The 22834-nt window shown below is 38.6% G+C and overlaps 2 protein-coding genes and 1 pseudogene across 4 annotated transcripts; all 3 read right to left on the bottom strand.

The window, feature by feature from the left end:
• Positions 1-406: 406 nt before the first annotated feature.
• On the bottom strand, positions 407-2613 carry LOC146522376 (uncharacterized; annotated as a pseudogene).
• Positions 2614-4872: 2259 nt separating this feature from the next.
• On the bottom strand, positions 4873-14092 carry LOC146522375 (uncharacterized). The gene is made up of 9 exons (XM_085140954.1): positions 13991-14092; positions 13749-13885; positions 13207-13501; positions 8732-8883; positions 8353-8644; positions 7866-8011; positions 7333-7600; positions 5376-5554; positions 4873-5296 (listed from the first exon to the last, which is right to left on the bottom strand). Exons 1-9 carry the CDS (start codon positions 13993-13995, stop codon positions 5235-5237), a joined length of 1536 nt encoding a protein of 511 aa, XP_084997080.1. The 5' UTR covers positions 13996-14092; the 3' UTR covers positions 4873-5234.
• A 2331-nt stretch (positions 14093-16423) lies between these two features.
• LOC146522374 (uncharacterized) lies at positions 16424-20255 on the bottom strand. Of its 3 annotated transcripts, none has more exons than XM_085141043.1 (8): positions 20084-20254; positions 18946-19081; positions 18669-18903; positions 18309-18497; positions 18083-18178; positions 17729-17882; positions 17395-17580; positions 16424-17263 (listed from the first exon to the last, which is right to left on the bottom strand). In XM_085141043.1, the coding sequence occupies exons 2-8, from the start codon at positions 19077-19079 to the stop codon at positions 17220-17222; spliced, it is 1038 nt and encodes a 345-aa protein (XP_084997169.1). In that variant the 5' UTR covers positions 19080-19081; positions 20084-20254; the 3' UTR covers positions 16424-17219. The 3 variants fall into 3 exon arrangements, with proteins under 3 accessions (XP_084997169.1, XP_084997177.1, XP_084997164.1); XM_085141051.1 differs by having other exon boundaries at positions 18669-18777; positions 20084-20253; XM_085141038.1 differs by having other exon boundaries at positions 18669-19081; positions 20084-20255.
• Positions 20256-22834: the final 2579 nt, after the last annotated feature.

Raw genomic sequence — 22834 nt, 5'->3', positions numbered from 1 at the left:
TCCTACCTCAAAGCACACTGTGTGCTGTCGATCTTACGTGCTGCACAATAATGTTTAATATTTAGTATTTACTGTCATATTCCCATATATCATTGTGATGTTGTTTATTCTATTACTCTCATTTTCTTCTGCTTGTTTTCTTTTTTCTTTCTCAACAGGTGATCCAGGTGATCGATATATGTATTTTTTTTTCTGCTTATTCTGTTGGTTTTTGTTTTTTGCCCTTCTCCCCCGTCCCTCTTCTCAGCTGTTTTTCTTTCCCTCTTTCTTTCTCCCCTTCTTTCCCCCAGTCAAGTCTGTCCCGTATTCAGCAAGTGAAAATAAAATAAACAATAAAAGGTGAATCAAATGGACCATTACGGCAAAGCTGGGATGGTGTATTTGGTAAAGTAAATCAGTTGGGCATCATTCTTCGCATTTAGACAATAATTCTGATGGCAAAAGAGCCAAACAGGACAGGCAAAAAAAAAATAAAATAAAATAAGGAAAAAAATCTGTGAATCTGAAATCTGTGAAAGAGTTTTGTTTTCTCAGAAATGACATAGACATTAGTGATGTGAACATTAAGTAGCATCACAAGCGACAAAGGACCCATTACTATCAAATACTGTTCACAAATCTGTTTAAATCTGTGTTAGTGAGAACTTCTCGTTTGCTGAGATAATCCATCCCACCTCACAGGTGTGGCACATCAAGGTGCTGATTAGACAGCATGAATATTGCACAGGTGTACCTTAGACAGCCCACAATAAAAGGCCACTCGAAAATATGCAGTTTGATCACACAGCACAATGCTACAGATGTTGCAGCTTTTGAGGGAGAGTGCAATTGTGTGTGAATGTGAGAGTGAATGAATAGTGGAATTGTAAAGCGCTTTGGGTGCCTAGAAAAGCTCTATATAAATGCAATCCATTATTATTATTATTATTGGCATGCTGACTGCACGAATGTCTACCAGAACTATTGCCCATGAAATGAATGTTCATTTCTCTGACACAAGCCGTCTTCAAAGGCATTTCAGAGAATTTGGCAGTACATCCAACCAGCCTCACAATCGCAGACCACATGTAACCACACCAGCCCAGGACCTCCACATCAGCATGTTCACCTACAGGAAGGTCGATCAGGTGGAGACCAGCCACCCAGACAGCTGCAGCAACAATCGGTTTGCACAACCAAAAGATTTCTGCAAAAACTGTCAGAAACCGTCTCAGGGAAGCTCATCTGCATGCTTGTCATCCTCATCGGGGTCTGGACCTGACTACAGTTCGTCACTGTAACCAACTTGAGTGGGCAAATGCTCACATTTGATGGTGTCTGGCATGTTGGAGAGGTGCTCTGTTGATAGATGTTTTTACTGTTCAGGGAAGATGGCAGACAGCTTGTGTGGCGTCGTGTAGGTGAGCAGTTTGCTGACGTCAACATTGTGGATTGAGTGGCCCATGGTGGCGGTGGGGTTATGGACAATGAACACGAGTGCATTTTGTTGTTGGCATTTTGAATGCACAGAGATACCGTATTGAGATCTTGAGGACCATTGCTGTGTCATTTATCCATGACCATAACCTCATGTTACAGCATGATAATGCACGGCCCCATATTGCAAGGATCTGTACACAATTCCTTGGAAGCTGAAAACATCCCAATGTTGCATTGCCAGCATACTCACCAGACATGTCACCCATTGAGCATGTTTGGGACGCTCGGCTCGGCGTATATGTCAGTGTGTTCCAGTTCCTGCCAATATTCAGCAACTTTGCACAAGTATTGAAGAGGAGTGGACCAATATTCCACAGCCCACAAGCAACAACCTGATCAACTCCATGCCCATTGCACACCATTTGCCTCACACAGTACAACACATCTCCATTAGATGTGTTGCACTGTGTGAGGCAAATGGTGGCCACACCAGATACTGACTGGTTTTGCGACATCTGTAGCATTGTGCTGTGTGATCAAACTGCATATTTCAGAGTGGCCTACGTTCACAATGCAGGTGAAAGCACATCATCATTTTTGACCCTATGCGACACATATCCGATCATGGTATGACAGTTTGAACAACACAAATCCGATATTTTCAAATCTGATCTGGGTCACTTTCGTATGTGGTACTGAATCCGATACATATCTGATGTTTTAGAAAGCGAATGCTGTTTGAATGGTCATGTCACATGAAATCTGTCTTTTATGTCACTGACACAAGACAGACGCCAATTATCAGCTCCGGAGAAGCACCCGAGAAGACATTGTGAACACTTCCTGGCCATCCAGTGTAGATGTCAGTGAAACTGTTGGGAAGACAACATTGGAGAAACGTGAACATTTTATTTGTACTGTATAATCTGCAGATTCTGACAGAAATCTGCAACTATCCATTGAAGCACCGCTCCTCTCTAAAACAGCAATAATGATAATTATTAGGCCATATATAAATAACAAAATAACTTTATAACTTAAAGCAAAATTGGGAAACATAAAGTCTGAAACAAGTCTTTATATTAAGGGCCATCAGTCAAACAATACTGTTTGCTCTGGGTCTGAAGAGAGCGCGTTGTGTGTGACGTCTTCTTTTGCGCATGCGGGCACACTAGAGCGCGTTTGCTGTCACATTTTATATATAGTGTGAACAAGCAGACAAAGAAATCTGATTTGATCAAAAAATCGAAATTGAGCATTAAGACCTGCACTGTGAACGTAGCCTAAGGCACATATGTGCAATATTCATGCTGTCATGCTTGACATGCCACACCTGTGAGGTGGGACGGATTATCTCGGCAAAGGAGAAGTTCTCACTGACTCAGATTTAGACAGATTTGTGAACAATATTTGATAGTAATGGGTCCTTTGTGTCTATAGAAAATGTTTCAGATCTTTAAGTTCAGCTCATGAAAAATGGCATATAATGCGTTTATATTTTTGTTCAGTGTAATATATTAACCCTTTAAAGCCGGTGGGAGCGGGCACGCTCCGTTTTGCGTAACTATTTTTAAATCCCGGTAGCACTGCAACCACGTAAGCTAGCGCAATAATTTTTTTTGCATATGAAACCTGAGGAGTTGTACTTACATCTTATGCCATCAGCTTGTCCTAGGTCACAGTTTCCTTCCACATATAGCTTTGCAAAAACTGCATAAAAAGCACTTGCAGCAACAAAAACATAATATTCCAGAAACACGATTTGCCGATCCGATCAGCTGTTTGTAACACTTCCTACGTCCATCAGCGCAAACTATCGCATGTCCACCATGATCTGTCCGGACCCGGAAGTGACGTCATTTTGTGGAAATGTAGTTTTTTACCATCAGGGCCTTATGAGCCTATACTTGTGTTTTTAAAAGTTATGTTTGACTTTATGACTTTCTGTGTCGTTTCTGTGATGCTTAGGACTCATATTGCACTGCTGGAAATAGTTTATTTTGATGCATATGCTGCTTTTTTGCAAATTTGCACTATAATATTTATTTTCGTTTTTCCTGCAGTATATAAAAATTGGTGTATTTCAAAAATAAAACTATGAAGACACTTAAAATAAGTTTCCTGTGGTGGGAAACTATTTTGTGCAACTTTTTTGTATTTATAGTTTTGAGGGATAAGCCTCTTAAATTTCTCTAACTAGAAATATATGTTAAAAAAACAAAAACGATTTTAAATTATTTTGTAGTTTATTGCACTTTTTTGCAAGTTATGTAATTACTATGCACTTAATGCATACATATTATTAGATTTTGGGCTATAATGGTTGTATTGATGTATATCAACTTGAAATGCTCCCAAAAAAATGGCACTACAGTCTTAAAGGGTTAATGGCATGTTTTGTGCTATATCCACAACTGAAAACTAAGATTTTGATGTATATATATATATCATTGTATTTGTAATGTTGAGAACTTACAAATGTGTGTTCACACTAATACACAAACAATTTGAAAACATGTTTTTTGTTTGTTTTTTCTATCCCTTTTTAAATAAACTTTATCCCCAGATTGTTTTTAGCTTGTGAATCGGACAATTCCCCCCTTAAAAGAAGTCACACAAATATTTTGTTGTGTTAACAAGTATATGTCTTGATGCATGTGCAATCACCCGAGTTATTAAATCCCAAAAGGTTAATTCTGTTCATCTGGACGTAGTGTTTTCAGTGGGAGAAACATTTCGTCACTCATCCAAGTGACTTCTTCAGTCTCAGCTGACTGCAGGTTTCCCCAACCTTATAAACAGTAAATTTTCATAATGACTGAAACCAGCCCACTGAAGGAACAATGGGCTGGGAGGTCAGTTCCTTGATCATCAAAATTCTCCTGACTAATCATCAGCAAGCACTGATGGCTGATCATTGACCATTGCTCAATGGTCATGAGTACCATTCAGAGAGAGTTGGAGAATGGCTGCAATCACAGCATTGTATGATGGTGAAAGATGTACCCTTAGGCCCCCTCCTCGATTCAGAGATGGTCTTTCCCTTTTTACGTAAATGGCCTCCTTGACTCCCTTCTCAAACCAGCCTCCTCCCTGTCCGGGATACATCCTCATCATTGAAAAAGTGTCCACTGGCCTGTAGGTGTGGAGTCCTGGCCTGTCGAGTTAGCTCTCCTGTAATGTGCCATCCACACAACACAGAAGAACTGAGACTGAAGAAGTCACTTGGATGAGTGATGAAATGTTTCCTACTGGAACCACTACGTCCAGATGAACAGAATGAACTTTAGCAAGTATAATTAAGATTAAACAAAACAGTAAGGTTGGTTGAACAGAGACTATCTGCATATTTTGGAAATGTTTCTATCAGATAATTTCATAACATACAACTGTATCTGTTGCTTTAATGAATTTTTATTACTTTGATGACATTTGTAGTTTTACATTTCTCAGGTGTCATCTGCATTTCATCACTACGGCTTTCACAAAAGTGTAGAGTTACTTATATGGCTGAATTCACAACCCCTGCAAATGCAGAGGAGTACATTACAGGGTAATAAGCTCACACATTTTCCATAGGTACATTTGCTATGAGCATGAGTTATGAAATAGCCAGCAGCATTTTAAATAGAAATCAGTGCTATAGTAGCTACATGCAGTGCATCATAAAGTCAAAAAAAGGCAAACATGGTATTGTGTGCAGAAACGTCTTATAGTTTTTCTGTAGTATAATTTACAGAACTAAAGGAGTGCAAAAAGGTTTCAGATATATGTATTTGTATCCATTCCATCAGACAGTACATTGTTCTCCTTTACTAAGGACTTATAGGATCCTTGGTGCTGGAGAAATAAACTCTCTGCACAGCATCGTCAGCACCTGAAAGAACATGAGTTACAGTTAAATTAAGGCAATGTACGATAATTGCACACAAGCTTTAACGTGGTGTAAGTAAAACCTGATTGGCAGATGAAGTTGAGGTTCTCTCCACAGGGCTGGTCCTGCCAGAGGAAGTGCTCCGTGCTGGCCACGCCTCCACAGGTGCTGGAGTAGCTGTCAGGAACAAAATCTTGTGGCCAATTTAAGAAATGCATGGAATATCCAGACATCCAGAACCACTCGTCTGCTCTGAGGGATCTGATGAATCAGAAATGAGTTAAAATGTTTTTTTCAATCCAAACAAATACAAGGACGCACAACCTGAGACGTCATGACTTCATCTATAAAAAATGTCTGAATTTGCAAAATTCAAATTGTCACGGCATAGGAAAAGACAACAGGTTAGAGCATCAAGCATCTAGCTATTCTGCATGAGCTTAAACATGAATTATGACCCTGACTCTGAAACAAATCCGTCATTTGAAAATACATTAGCATATTGCTAGTGTTACACAAAATAGGTGAAGCGCATTTCACAGAAAATGTAAAATACACACACAAACATTTAATTGGAGCACCGAACACTATTTAAATTTAGAGCTTTAAAAACAGGTTTATATTGAAGGCTTTGCTGAAAGAAACAGAGCAACAAACAGAGAGTTTATTATAAATAGATTGCAATTATATAGGACTTCTCAACAAAAAACATAACAAAACAATACACACAAGCTCTTTTTCAAATCAATCTCACACCTCCTAATCATATATTTATGATTATTGAATATATAGTAGAAAAGATGGCGGTGCACAGTAGAGCACAAAGTATTATTTATTGTATTTTTTTTTATTACTATATATATATATAAATGGTAAATGGCCTGCATTTGTATAGCGCTTTTCTAGTCCCTAAGGACCCCAAAGCGCTTCACACTACATTCAGTCATTCACCCATTCACACACAGGCGATGGCAAGCTACATTGTAGCCACAGCTGCCCTGGGGCGCACTGACAGAGGCGAGGCTGCCGGACACTGGCACCACCGGGCCCTCTGACCACCACCAGTAGGCAAACATGAGGTTAGTATCTTGCCCAAGGATATTTGGCATGCAGCCAGGAGGCAGCCTGGGATCAAACCACCGACCTTCTGATTAGTGGCTGACCTGCTCTGCCACCTGAGCTACAGCCACCCCATATATATATATATTACTTACAAAAAAAAATCTGTTTCTTCATTATTTTGTTTCTTTTCACTCCGGGACTGTGTGTACATAATTTCATTCCAAATCATGTTAACATGTGATGCGAATGACAATAAAGCTCCTTGAATCCTTGAAATATTTTACAGCAAGCTTAGATCTGAGTAATAGAGCAGATTGGATCGATGCATTCTGTGTTTCTGTGAGTGAACTTGTAGTTGTTTGTGTTTTCAATTCCTGTTTTGATATCACTGTCGTTTTATGTTGAGATCTTGTTCTTGTGGTAGTATCTCGGTTCTGGTTCTTGTTTAATATTAAAGTTTTGGTGGCTGTTGGATTACTTCACTGAAGGTTTGTTGTGGTATTTAACACTGAGATGCTAGGACACAAGCCAAAATATAAAAAAAAATATATAAAAATATATATATTTAAAAGGTATCCTACCCACTAACAGGTGCCATGATGAAGAACACCTGTCAGTGTTCCTAATGTTATGCCATTTCTTTCTACCATTTCTTCATCTTCTTAATTTCATGTTCTCCTGGTTGCTTCTTATTTTGTTGATTGTCTGTTCATTTTGAGTAATTCTGTTTTTTTCTTTTGGTGATGTTCAATAATTTCTGTTAATCACTGTTTGTTTTTTTAGTGGTGGCTCTTTTGTGGTCATTTTGCTCTGAGCTGACAATCCTACATAAGCTGTGGATTACTTATTACTTGACATTAAGACAGTTGTCAGCAAAGGTGCACTATGTAACTGGAAAACAGAATCAGCCAATTTATATTATTTCTTGCTAATTAATTTGGTTGTTAAAAGCACTAATTTTCTCATTTCATCAGTACCTGCGCAGTCCCAGCCAGACGTGGTCTGTGAGGGAGAAAGGAACGAGGCCCAGCAGCTGCTCCAACTCGCTTTGCTCCTGTTGGCTGTGAAGGCTGAGCAGGTCCCAGTAATAACGTCTACAGTACATCAGAGCATCAGACCAGCAGAGCCTCTCTCCCACCACCGTCACGTTCCTGCCACCAAGCTGCAGGCTCACAGTGGGAGGAGGGCTGGAAGGAGGGCTGGAAGGAGGTGGAGGTGTCGGTGAAGGAATGACGGCTTCTGGTGCTGGAGAGAAATAGATTTGTTCTATGTTTGACTCTTTTTAAAAAAAATTTAACAGGTTAAACTGTATCGTTATTATGCACTCAATTAAAAAGGGAAGACTGAAAACCAGAAACAAGTTCAATTTGTCCACTGTGTAGTGGAAAATGAAAAAACACTAAACACTAAAGGGTTAAAGCTGTTTCTACGTTTGGAAGTAATTTTCCAACAGTCATATATCCACACATGACCACAACAGATCTGCTAGAAAGAAATCTTATGGCCTTACCAGGCAGAGAAGCAAACACCTCCACTTCACACAGCGTTAGAACTTTCGGAGATCCTGGTATGATCACACTGATGTAGCGACCTTCCATTTCATTACACTGGAATGTATATGTTGGTGTACGCGCTAATGATTCCAGAATGCCACACCTGATGGTGTTACACAAACATCAAAGTGAAATCATCATCATCACTTTTTCCCTCTAGACCCTTTTCACTAGGATTTTGGGTGCTGCTGATCCAGCAGTTACATTTACAGACACTTTCTTTGGTTTTGTATATCGAATAGTTATGCTATTTTACAGCTATTTTACAGTCATATGCATGACATGTATATTTCAGGTGGAAATAACAGAAGTCGCACATTGGGAGTGTTTTCAGTTTATATCCTGTAGTTGTTTATTTAATATCTCCAAGTTCTGGTTAACATCATCCTCTACATGTGTGTTTGGATACTTTGAATCCTTTCTACTATCAGTCTCGTGTCTCACCTGGAATTTGTGTTGCCATACTGCTCCAGTGAGTCTCCAATCAGGATCTGTGCCCCAAGAAGTCTTTCAGAACAACAGTCTTGTCTGTTGATGATGGTGACAGCAGTGACTTTATAGACAGCCAATAAGTCTACTCTCCACCAGGGATTCTGCTGTGTCCCAGTGTGTGTACAACATGAATAACCCCAGAATTCAGTTCTGCATCCATCGACACCTTTAAAGGGTATCCCTGCATGCTCTGTTGATGACTGCACTGTTTTTTTGTTTAAGGCCACATTTTGAAGCGGCTCCACTAAATTGTTGAAAGGAACAAACAAGTATGAATCAGTATCAAGCAGATGTGTTTCAATAGTTCAGATCCAGTCACTTAAAGCTCTACCTGCTGGGGCAGCATACACCTCCACCTCACACAGGGTGAGAGTCTTCTTCTGTCCAGGAAGAAACACGTTCACAAAACGACCCTCCATGCTGCCTCCATCACACCGGTATGTGTAGGTTTTACCCGCTTTGATATGTGAGATGGAAGCACACCTGACACCAATGGATGGGGGCAATATTAAGTTGACATAATTACTTTCTCAAGAAGAGAATGTAACTGAGAACATAGGAAAAAGTGCATTTTCAAGCCTTTTGAAAGTTTTCATAGGTTTTCCCAAAAAATCACAGAAGCTTTTATTGGTTCCTTTGCTAGTTTCAAGTAGATGACTTATCAACGAACTGATATTAATGACCGATGTAAGCTATTTAGATCTCTATGGCATTTATAAGAACCAATACATGACAATTTAAAGAGTAAAGGACAAGTGTGAAGAAATACCCTTTAACCTTATTGTGAATGTTACACATTGCATAATTAGTGATTAATTAATCCAAACAATTTGCAACTGTTCTCTAATGTGTCTCCTATTTATGTATATCTGGTTTTGTATATATCCCTCTTGACTGTATATATTTCTCCTGTTGCTATTTATTTCTGCTGTCTACTAGAGATGGCACGATACCACTTTTTTTATGTCCGATACCGATATCATAAATTTGGATATCTGCCGATACCGATATGAATCCGATATAGTGTGTTTTTTAATCAATAAAACTGTTTTTTTAATATCTTGCTTTTGTATAAGTTCATACTCAAGTTAAAAAACAACAACAACACTAAAGCTATTCTGTTATACCTGTATGTAAAAAAAAAAAACATACTGCACCCAAAATATTTCATAGATCAGCAACACTGATCAATCTAATAAAGTTAAACCTACACCATCCTCCCTATTCTGGTATTTTAAAGAGGACTTAGCAGAAATATTAAGCAACCTAACTCAGGGCTCGCAAAATTTCAAAATCCCTGGTAGCCCTTCGGGCAGGGACTCCTCAGTTTTTGGTAGCCCAAAATAAATTTAAGTAGCCTGAATAAAAAAGAGAGCAATTTTTTGATTGATGTTTTGTTTCCTGTTTTGTTTCCGTTACAATATTATACATTAAAGTATAATGTTGTAATGGAAACAAAACATTAATCAAAAAAATGTTGAAAAACAAATTACAACATTGTCTAAAAATTACAATCATCAACTCAAATACTTGGTTCTAATTGAACAGAAATTTCTATGAACTTGTAAGAACTGTGTAGGACATGAATCAGTCTGTGTCAGATCCTGAATTTGAAATTTCCACTGAAGTCACGGGTAAGAGGCAAGTGGAACCAAGATCTAGGCCATTTGCTTTTTGAAGTTTGCAAAGACTGCTAAATTGTGCCAGTGGTAGTTCACTCCTTGCAACATAGTACCTGTTTTAAACTGATTTTCAGGTTTATTTTTAGTATGTTATTTGCAATTGGTGTTTGTTCTGGGAAAGATATTGCAGACTGAGCAATAATGCATTTCTTGCATTTCTCATGGGTTCTAATGGGGGGCCTTTCTTAAAATGACTGGTCCCAGTAACAAAGGCGCTTGTCAACTCAGAAATCGAGGGAAAACCAACAACACACCCGGCAGAACATTATGTTATTTACATGGGTGCACATAAGTGGTCCGCATGTGCGCATTCGCTGTCAAAATAAAAGACGCGCACCAGATAAGAAGTTGCAGCGCGCGTTTGCGTCCATATAAAAGGCAGTGTTTTTGTCCGCTAGAGTGGGATTTTCACGGCACATTCTGCACCACATCTCTGTGCGTTCATCATTTGTTTGAAGCCAGCTCACCTCCTGCAACCACTTTTCCGAGAATACGAGCTTCTTTTGTGGTTCGGACTCCTTCTGACATTTCTTTGGAGGTGGAGGAACACCAAAGTAATTGCTTAAAGGAACTTCTTCGACATCTTTAAGAGTCCAGAAAATCTTATGTACGCAAACACGCGTTGCAACTTCTTATCTTGTGCGCTCTTTTTATTTTGACAGCGAATGCGCACCTGCGGACGACTTCTGTGCAGCCCTGGTTATTTAGCTCGTCATATTGCAGCCACAGAAATTCTTTTGTCCATAAAACCATAAAGCTGCACTTTCTTTTTGCCTTATAGTCTGATTTATCATAACTTTTCCGTTTTGTGGTAAGCTTTTCTTTGGCTGTCATTTCTTCATCCTGACCTGTCTTATTTGGCTCAGCAGAACTAAAATATATATCCTGCTGCTTTTACACACGCACTCACATAACGCTCAGCAATTCTCTGCGCGATCAACCTCTCACATGTTTAAGCTTGCTGCGGGAGATTTCACTTGTCATGTTTGCATAGTAAGCTAACGACTGATAAGACGATGTCAGAGGAATTGGTGCGCAAATTATCGTCACTCACCAATCAGTGCTGTCGCTCTCTATACACAGTTCGTGCGATTGCAAAGTGAAAGCAAAAAACAAGCGCAAACTCAAACGCGATTTCAATATGTCACATATTGACAGTGGCTCACCGATGCCAATTACATAATTACACAGCTACATTTCAGAAAGAATGCAAAAGCATTGACATATATTTTTCCTTCCTATGATAGCCCGACGGGCAGGGCAGAGATATATTTTGGTAGCCCGACTGGAAAAATGGCTAGCCCCGGGATGTCGGGCTAGCGATTTTGCGAGCCCTGTAACTAATAGGGTTGCAAACTCCCAGCAAAAGAAAATAGGGAACCACCCCCCACCCTCTTCCTCATGATGCTTAATCAGTGTAATCAACTTTAATTTGATGCAGGGTGAAAAAAATTCACAGAAATAAATTATTTTTCAAGAATAATTAAATAGATTCAACATCTTTCTTCAACAGAATTGCAGACTGCACAGATGGTACTTTCCCAAAGGAAAAAGTACTATAGCTTACTAGGGTATATTAGACTTAACAGTTACTATATACAGTAATGGACTTCTATACATTTTACATCAGATTAAAACTTTGGGTGTAAGAGTCAGATAATTATTTATTAAAAGCTAGACATTTTAAATGAGAATAAGAAAGAAAAGTATGTCTTTGTGCCCCCTTTTCCCTGTTCATGCCTTATCGGCCCCCCTGGCTAAACTTTGCTAGATCCGCCCCTGCACAGTTACCAGCTGTCAGCTGCGTAGAAAAGGATCCTGCTGTAGAAAGTAATATTAAATAAATTCTAACAACAGCTTATCAAGCTTAATAGTGCTGCTGTTGTTCAGCCGCTGGTTTCCTCTTTCTGGTGCAAAGTGGGCCAAAAACAAACAAGAGAGACGGACTCGCGACAGAAAAGCCGATCAGCTGATCATTAAGCAGTTTCACAATTGAAGTAGCAGCAGGAGAGGGAGAGAGAGAGAGAAAGAGAGAAGAGGCAGTTGCTCTATATATCGGTTGTTAAGCTTAACGCCGGAATGCTTTACAAACATTCAGAGATGAACTTACACACTTGCTTTACTTCTCTCTGAGATAACTTCCTCGGAGATGAAATGTTTGCTAGCAGGCTACAAATACACACAGCCGCTCTATCACGTGACCACACTGCTCCGATGTGCTATGTTATGAGCAGAGTTATGCCATGTCGCAAGTTTTGTGAGGTGCTTTTTTGATATTTAATGGATTGGATTACATTATTTATTTCTCTCCGATATCCGATCCAGTAATTTAGGTCAGTATCGGACCGATACCGATACGTAATATCGGATCGGTCCATCTCTACTGTCTACTATTTATATTTTATTCTGCTGTACATGTACAACGACAATGAAGGGCTACTGTATTCCATCTATTCTAGTCTATTGTAACGCAAGGTTTCAGCACATTTGGAACAGTGCAAACACAACAACAGAGCACAAACAAGCAAATAACTACACATAAGACATGTTAGGGAATGTGTGTTGTGTTTTTAAAAGGAAATTAAAATATCAGATTTTTTAGAATGTCAGATTTTTAAATCTGCAAATACACGTTTAATTTCATGTTTAAATAAATAAACACGTTTAAGGTTTATTTATATATACTGTAAGGAAAGCACCCTATAGTATTTGGGCGATCACCCTAACAATCAAGTAACCCCCTGTGAGCAAGCACTTGGCAATGGTAAGAGGGGGAAACTTTCTTTTAGTGGGGCGCAAACTTCAGCAGAATCAGACCCGGGGATGGGCCAGACCGGTTTGGGGGTGAGGAAAGAGGAAAGAAGAAAGGGAAGACATAAGACAAAATACCAACAATTGGAGAGAAAAGACAACAATTTAAAGACATTGCAGCTCACTGTACTGTGATGTTTATATCGATCTTAAAAATCCTAAATTTGTTGCACTGCAGTTAAAAGGTTGGGAAATCCACTTATTATATGTTAGTTCACCATGTGGTGGACAAAATGAATCTTGTAAACGTTTGGCTCATCACTGTTTCAGTTATACTTAAAAACTCACTTTACATTGAAACACTTGTAATTACCTGGGATTATTGTTTCCATTGTTCTCCGGTGAGTTTCCTATTCTGATCTCAGCTCCATCCAGTCTTTCAGCACAGCAGTCTCCTCTGTTGGTGACTTTTACAGCAGTGATTGTAAAGCTTCGCTGCAGGTCCACCCTCCACCAGGGGTTGGTCTCGTCTTCAGCCGTGTGGCTACAGAACCCATTGCTATAGAACGAGTTCCGTCTGCCATCGATGGCTTTGGACGCAGTGGCAACAGAGAGTGTAGATGACTGGGTAGCTTCTCCTTTGAGTGCCACATTGGGTAATGGGTATCCTTGAAGGAAAACCAAAGAGACATTAGATCATTGTCAATAGTTAATTATATTTGTTGCAGAAGGTGCAGAGTGCAGTAAGTTTGAAGACCACACTTGGCTGTCATTCTGGCTCAAAGACCTTTAACTATACAAAACAACAAGAATGATTAATTTGTGTTGGGAGGTGGGCCATTTGGAAAATTAACAACAACTTGAACAATCAAGGCCTCAGACTTGTGTATCGGCATCAGGCTGAAATGTGATTACCATAGTAAACTTCAACCTCGCAGATGCTAAGAACATTTTCACTTCCTGGTAGAAACACGGTGACGTAGCGTCCCTCCATGGAGCTACATGGAAAGTAGTATGTCTGTCCACTGGGAATATGAGAGATGACTGCACATCTGCGTATGAGAAAGCCAAAAAGAAGAAAAAAATAAGAAGGGACAATATGCTACTCAAATAATGATTACTCATGTATTTTATCTGTCTGCATCAAGCTGTTTCACCTCATGCTTTCAATGTCATTGATCGCTGCTGACTTTCCAATCCAGATTTCAGCACCATCCAGTCCGTTTTCCAGTTCAGCTCTATTGGTTATTATTACAGCACCAATTGGATACACATTTACCAGGTCTACCCTCCACCAGGGATCAGATTCTGACTTGGTGAGTGTACAGGACCCAAACTGATATCTTGATTCTCTTCTCCCATCAACTGCTTTGCCAGCAATACCCACACTGTCACCAACCGAGGACTGGATAGCCTTTTGGTTCAGTGCCAGGTTATGGAAAAGATAACCTTAATATAAAAAAATTAGTTAATATTATGAATTATTCTCTATTTTTTTAAAGATTGTTTTGAGGGAAGTGAGGAAAAAGTTTACCTGTCAGTGCTCTAGATATCATCATGAAGGAAATCCCTGTTAATGTAAAGAATTTGACTTAAAAAATATAAAATATAATTTATATCATATTCATTTTTAACTGTAGTGTTTGAAATTGTGTAAAAATGAGAATTTTAAAGGGAACAGCATACTCAACAACATCTCTGCTGAGTGACTGTTGATGTAACAAGCAATAAAACTTAATTAAATTAACGGAGTGGATATAGAAACAAGGAATCATCAAAACCAGAAACATGTTGTGTCTAAATGTGTCTGAAAGACACCTGAAGCTACACTGATTGATAATTCCGATTAATCCTCGCTTGAATAGCTATTAGTCCAGATCTGACAACAAGTTCTCAAGTATCTCACTGTTGTTTTTAAGACTTGTATATATTTTCATATCACCTCTGTCCAAAATGTTGCCTCAAGACTTTGCGTAGACCAAGATTTAAGTAAAAGAACACTATGCTACTACTCAAAGTATTATCATCATTTTTGTATATGATAATGATTTTGAGGGGTTTTTCCAAGGTTTAAAATGAATTAAATCAAGTGTAACTGAAGATACTGTAAATTGACTTACCAATGAAGATGCAAATATAATTTCTCCCACTCATGGCTTTGGAAAATAATCACAGCTATTGTCACTTTGCTGCCACTGTGGTTTCTTCAGAGCATAACAAATCACAAACCTTTCTACCTCATTTATTCTGGTGCAAACAAACATGTAAATTTTTATTCAGTGCTGTTTGCATGAAGGACAACACACCCACATATTGCATTTGCTTCTTCTAAACAAATCTTGCTTCTGAAGTTTTCATACGTTTTCTTATGTTTTGTCCACATTGTTGTTAAAGACTTTTCTCTGTTTCGTTCCCCTTTTCTCATTACACATTGATGTTCCACACTCCAAGTTTGTCTTTGTATCCAAAACTCTTGGTCAAACAGCTCATTATGGACTCTAAATATACTCAGTAATAAGAAATGTGCTCGAGCAATATTGCCCAACACAGTTTACAAGGTTATTAATAAGCAAGAAATAAAAAATTACACACTGACATGTGTAACACCTGAACAGACCCCACAGGTCTCGCACAGGGTTTGGTTTTGTGTTTTTTTGCTATTCTTTCATTTTCTAGAAAATTTGCTCCTGGTGATGTCACATAATTTTTTCTGTGTGTACTTTTATTAGTGCTTTACAAATGTTTTGTGGTTTCAGCGAACACCAGTCAAAAGCACCCAGTTTTAATAAATGGAATTATTTATTTAGTAAATGTTTGACATGGGTCTTAAATTTAAAAAATCACATAGGATTCAAGGTGGAAATGAACGCTCTTTAGGTCACGTTGAAGAAGAATGACTCCACTGCTGTAATAATCATCTGGATGAGGATCTTCCCAAGCTGAAAGTAATCAAAATATGGAGATGTTGGATCAGTTGACATGTCATACATGTTTGTATGCACTTGTTTGCTGTTGGACTACACAGCTGCCCTTTGTCACAGATTTTGTTCACTATATTTATGGACAGAATTTTTAGTTGCATTCAAGGTGGTGGTCTCAGGATCTCGTTTCTGCACTTTTCAGATGATGTTTTTCTCCTGACTTCATCCGACCGTGATCTCTAACTCGCACTGGGGGTTTTCCCGGGTGAGTGTTGGGATAAGAATTAACATCCTCAAGTTCAATGTCATGGTTTTCACCTGCTCCAGGTTGGGAGCAAGTTTCTAGGATGTGTTGAGGATCTCAGGCTCCTGACACTGATGTGGCTGCTGTGCTGCTCTGTTTGGGTAGAGAGAGATCTGAGCTTGATAGTGAAGGTGTCACTTCATATTGATCAGCATTCGTATCCTTATGGTCACAAGCTCTGGGCAGTGACTTATTTGGCTGACTCTTTAATATACGGCAAGACACAACTGCACCACATGAAAAGTGCATGTAGTGAAAATATTGTAGTTTTAAGTAATTTCATTTGAAAACACCCATAACCAAAATTGACTAAACGTTAAAAGTTCCAATTCAAATCTAGCAACATCCATCAGAATCACACAAAATCATTTTTTGATAAATATTTAATTATAACCATTTAATACAAAATCATTACACAAGCATCTTCAGTAGTACCACATATAGCATTATTTGTGAACACCTGCTAAAAAACAAGCAACACATGTGAACATCAGCCACTGAAGGCATCATTGTTAAGGTACTGCTGAACAAACAGCATTCATATAAACAACATATAACAGAAATATACTATCAGAACATAATTCTTTTTAAATGCACCTCTGCCATTTGCTGGCATCATTGTCATCATCAGCAAATTAATTTTGCTTTTGGTGTTCTAAGGGTAGACAAAAGCAAACAATGGTTTACCAGCAGTTTCTGTTTACACAGTTTAGCAGTTTAATAACCAAAGTAACCATAAACTTACTGAATGTTTTTGCTTAGCAATAAAAATGTGGGCTTTAAAGGGTACCAGACCCTTTACCCAAAATTTGCATAAATTGCACACACTGGTAAAAGCCGTGATTCTGGTTCACTTAATTCAAACTATGTGTTCGGTTACTCTTAATAATTCAGTTGTGCCCCATCTTACCACACCGTTTTAAAGAGTTCTACAAATGATTCCAACAAAATCTCTAACTGCATGTAAAAGCAATATAAAAAAAGCTTCTCGAAAGTGATTGCCCTCCACCAGTCCTTCTGATTTGTAATGTGACCTTTTCCCACAAAATTAATCATAGCAGTCTGGGACATACTGTTGATAGTAAACCTGTGAGTTTAAAAATAGTAGCATGGTTGGATAGGGAAGTTTTAATCTGTTATGTAGGGCAGGTTTCAGTTTCCTTACAGCCAGCTCAGAGTCAGGATGCCCACAGTGATCAGCAAAGCTAGAGGCGAGGAAGGAAGAACAGAAGAACAAGTATTAAATACTCTACGTGTTTCATGTTTGAAGCACATATTATTTTCTCAGGTAAGTATTAAACCAAAAGAAAGAAGAAAACTTATCTGGTACTTTTACCTTGCATCATTGATTGCTGGATTGTAATTGCATTAGCCGCAGAGGTGGGGGGTTTGGTGGTGGTGGTGGTGGTGGTGGTGTTGGTGGAGTTGGAACTAACCAAATTGGTGACGGTGGCAGTAACATTTCTCAGGTCTACCACATTAGTTCTTATTTGGAAAGCAGGGCTACCCAGATCCCCTGAAGCTGAAAGAACAAGCAGAGAAAAAAGATCACTGATGTGTTTAAAGTGCATAACAACATATTGATATATTGTCAGTGATGGTCTGTGTAACAATCATTAAAAGAGGTCTGTTAAAGGTGCAATTGATGTGATGTTGATGTGTTAGCTTACTGGCATTGTAAGTTCCAGTGGAGACTGACATTGAGAAACTTGTACTGTCTGTGGCTGCTTTAGCTTTGGCGCTAGTAGAGTCTGGTACTGTGGCATCAAATTGACACTGGATGTTCTTTCCATTGATTTTGCCCTTCACATTGTTGACTTTAAGCTGCGGAAGAAAACAGATCACAAAGAGAAGAGCTTAGTTTTTATTAGGATAATAATTTCTTCATTATTAAACTTCAATGTAAGTGAAGGCAACACAAGGGCATAAGCAGTGATAGGCAGAATGAGCAATTGTCACACACTCCAACCCTAAAAAAAAAGTATTACTAAAGTGTTTTTCAAAAGTCTGCTAGTAGAACTCACCATTGTGGGATTCAGCTTGCCATTGTTGAGAAGAGCACTTATGTATCTGACTACATTGTTGTTATTTGCACAGATGTAGGTTGTGTCATTGACTCCCTGTGGTGAAGAACCAGAAATTGTAAATGTTACCTCTCTATAAAGATGATGACTAACAAAATACTAGACTGTCTCACTGTTAAACTTTACTGTATTTTCATCTGTGCTAAAAGGATTAAATTTGACATACCGGTGTGGTGTTCTGTGACAGGGTGAGAGCAGCGTAGCCGTCTGATTGTCCTGCCAGTGAAAACTTAAAATTTTGACCTCCCAGCGCTTGGCTACCAAGGAAGAAACATGTCCCACTGGAGGGGTCGCAGCCAGAGGGCTGAGAAACGCACAGCTGTGTCTTGCCACAATTATCTCTAGTAAAAGAGGTCTGCAAGGATAAATAAGATCCGTGTTAGAGAGTGGTTTAGTTGTATACATTAATAGGTACTGATCAATGCAACTGCAACTTGTTTTTGTCAGTCTTCTGCTATAGTAATTAACAAATAATTTAATTTATTTTTAAAACATATATTTTTTTAATTTTTTCTACATTACTCACATTAAGAGTTGTCACATTGCTGTCAGGCACTAGTGGGGCAGGTGTTGGAGCTGTAGTCGTGTTGGAAGTGGTGTTGTTGCTGGATGGTGTTGTGGAGCTGGTGTTGGAAGTGGTGTTGTTGCGGGATGGTGTTGTGGAGCTGGTGTTGGAAGTGGTGTTGTTGCGGGATGGTGTTGTGGAGCTGGTGTTGGAAGTGGTGTTGTTGCGGGATGGTGTTGTGGAGCTGGTGTTGGAGGTGGAGTTGTTGCTGGATGGTGTTGTGGAGCTGCTTTTGGAGGTGGTGTTTGTGCTGGTTGCTGGAGTTACACTCATTGTGTTGTTGGGTGCTGCTGTAGCATTTTGAGCATAAGTGCCCATGAAACACCCAGTCAGCATCACAAACAGGAGAGTGAGGACTAGTCTGCTGTCCATGCCTAAAACAGAGGGAATAACAGAGATTGAGTAACTATTAACTGTAAGTGAAGTAAAGTTTATTACAGCACTGTATTTAATAACATTTACTGTCACTACAGCTGCTCTCTCTCTCTCTCTCTCTCTCTCTCTCTCTCTCTCTCTCTCTGTCTGTCTCTCTCTCTCTCTCTGTGGTTTTTTCATCATATCATTTATCCACCAGAGTGCACTCTGACTCACATTTTACAATATCTTTAGCACTGAGGCCAGTGCAAGCATCAGTGTACACATCAAAGCTAAACAAGCAGAAGGTGAGTTGTGAGTTGGTTTGGAATTAAAAATCAAACTCATCATCTGTGTATACCATTCAAACATAACATAGGGAATACTGGCTTATATAACAACGGTGAGGACTTTTACAAAATAATCAGTAGCACTTACAGTACAGGCTCTAGAATTAAGTGCAGCAAGAAAACACATAATTTGTTTCTACAGATGATATAAGTATGGAGTTAAATAACAAAAAAGCGAAACATTAAACCACAAAATAAAACACTAATAAATCCCACCACCAAATATCACACGAAAAGTTGCTCAAATAAATAAGAAAAACAATCAAACCAAACTGGCAACTGTGCCATAAATGCAATGAAACATTAAGATTAATAAAAAGTAATAAAGTAATAAATTTGTTTATGTTTTTAAATGATTAATATATTGTAATTGGAAAGTAAGCCTAACAGTCTTTCAGTTTACAACAAAGGTACTCCAGACTCTAAAAAAGTTATTTAGGTTATACTCTTTCTTATATATATATATATATATATATATATATATATATATATATATAATGAAATACTATTGAAAACTAATTGCAATCCTAATTTATTTATTGTTACAATTATAAGTTACTACTCTTCACAAAACACTATTAGATAGTGAATGTCAAACTTAAACAGATATTGAACAAAAAAAAACTAATTTAAAAACTGATATGATGTTGCATATGTATTGTTTTTACCTACCTGTAAGTTTTCTTATTTCCAGTGCAAATAATGAAAGAAATTGAATTAAAGATATATCGTTCCTCAGATTTTGTCTACGTAGTTTTAGTCTCAGGTAGGGCTTGGAGGTGGACCGCTTCTGATGTATCCAGTGGCTTCCAGGTGAACAAGTGACACCTGTTCACTTTCTGTCACTGTTAAATAAGCAGAGGGGAGGGGAGAAAATTGCAAGCATTACAAGAGCATTACATGTGAAACTCTGCAATCACTCTTGTGATCAGGGTGGGGCGAGGAATAAGGGTGTGTTGCGTTGAAACAAACCTGAATTTTGTCTTTTCACCTCTTTGTTTTAGAGAGTTTTGTTTCTAAATGCACCACTTCCTTGACAATGCATGCAACCTACATGGATATTGCGGTAAAAACAGAGGATCTACTTCAATCTTTAATGTGTATATTTCCATCGAACAGCAATGAGACTAATTACCAAATATTTTTATTAACTCTGAAAATGTACAAGAAAGAAAGAATGATTGAACAGGTCACAGAGGCATTCTGGTTTATACATACTTGGACTGAACTGGTTGGGCTTTTTTTTCAAATATCAAAATATTGTTGCTGACTGTTTAAACCAATTCTGAAACTTTTAAAGTGAAAGAAAATTGATCTGCCTCAAAGGCACAAGGCACCTCTCAACAAATGGCCACAAGGCACAAAGCTCGGTTTGTTCCTCTTGGCCATTTGTGTAAACGTATATGTTCCATTGTCTAAAGTGGGTTTTAAGTGTCCTCCTGAGAAGAAGGCCACTTAAAAGATTTGACTTAAGATCAAGGTCCAGATCTGGGAGGAGATCCATCAGGACACCATCGCCTATATGATCTGTGTGCTTTCAAAGTGTTCCTTTCATTTTTTTTTCAGCAGGGTAGTTGCTTCCTGTGGATATGATCTTTATGTTATTCTGTTTATTGTGTAGTGTATTGACTGTAAAAGAATTTTTGGATGTCTAATAAAATCCAGCAACACTTCTGTCGTGCACTTTCTTACTATTAACTAATAAATAATCTGACTTGTTCAATTTTTTAAACTTTATTATAAACACAGCTCTTTGAAATACACTGTTTCCTTTTCCCTTATTGTGTTTAAGTACACAGACACTAAAGTTCTGATATCTGTGTCCACTTAAGTTTTATTCGGTTCTTCAAGGTTTTTGCAATTGCAGATCAAATCTTCATTGTTGCTACTTAACTTCCACTTCAGAATTTTCGAGAAAGAATGAGGGTGGAACTCTTACACGTCAGTCAGTGTATATGTTTGGCAATAATCAGGGTCAGTGGCGTGAAGGTATCTCTTCGTCATGCCTTTAATATGCAAAACTGGTCGTGCTGGTTGAGTTACTGCACATGAAACTGGTCATATGCTTCCCTGGGTTTTTTGGGGTCAGGTGGGTGCAGATTTATCTGTAGTGAATCCGACAGAATGTTCAGAGTGAAGGAACAGAAATGTAAATTTTGTAAACAATTGAATACTGTCAACGTCACATTAATACAATACAAATTTCATTTAATACAAATTTTATTTGTCACATACACAGTACAACATTTAGTGAACATGTAGTGAAATGCTTGTGTCCTGAACTGCGGAAAGGCTGCAGACGTAGCCGCGCCATTCCAGGGCTTGTTTTTACCATGGGGAGTCAAGCCAGGATCCTTACTGGATACCAGGTGGGAATCAAACTTGCAATCCCAGCTCCATCACATCACAGATGTTATACCCTTGTGGTGTGCAGTGCATCATAAGAATTGCAATGGAGTAAAGATGACCCTGGTTACCCTGTACATGACATCAGCGGATCAATCAGACTGAAGTACAGACTTTGAGGTTTAAATCAAGGGGTGTAAAAAAGTAATGTGATAACTGAGTAGTTACAGCTGTTTTTTTCTACACATTTTCCAAAGGTATTTGGGCATTTGACTGACATGCATTTTCCTGGCCAGGAGAAGTCTGTTCCTTTGTTATTCCATAAAGAAAAAAACACACACCTGGGGTCAATTCCAGGTTTTTACCTTTATTTTATAGTTTTTAACTGGATAACTTAATATGAGGTCCAACGGGATGCAAGTGAAGGGGGCCATAATTAGGCGGAGGAAAAAAACAAGCTAATTAAATAAACAAACTTATGCTACAGCAGTGGTGCTTCCTGTATGTGGTTAACTCTGTTCTCTTCCTCTGCAGGATTTTTGTGTCGGGAGGGTGTCCAAATAGTGTGTTTTGCAAATGGTGTGCACCTATGTGGTGGTAGTAGCTAGATTCTTCCCTTTTAGTTTATTTAGACAAAGGTCAGGTCTTTAACTTGGCCAGTCAAAACTAATTTTTGATAGAACTACTTTGTTTTGAGGGTTGTTACCTGTGACATAGACCTTTGGTTGCTTATCAATCACTGCATTTTCCAACCAAACAGTAAAAACAATACACACCTTGTTTTAGAAGTATTTTCCTTTTCGATGGCCACTTCCTTGAAGAGTACAAATACGTAGACAGAATTTCCTTGATGTTCAAACAGCCTGACTGTGGACGTTTGCCACACGTCATGCAGCATTAGCTCATGCTGTTGAAGAGAAGATAAAAACAGATTTCATCAAGCAGATGAACAAAGGTTAACTTGTACCAGAGTGATTATACCATAAATATAAAGAAGGTGAGAAGAGCTAACGAGCTAAAGCACATCACATTATCTGCCAGACATGGTGGAGGCGGCATTATGGCTACCAGTGGAAC

This window comes from Neolamprologus multifasciatus, chromosome 3 (genome assembly GCF_963576455.1).
Source record: "Neolamprologus multifasciatus chromosome 3, fNeoMul1.2, whole genome shotgun sequence".
In the NCBI taxonomy this organism is placed as follows: Eukaryota; Metazoa; Chordata; class Actinopteri; order Cichliformes; family Cichlidae; genus Neolamprologus; species Neolamprologus multifasciatus.
This window is presented reverse-complemented; position numbering and strand designations above follow the sequence as displayed.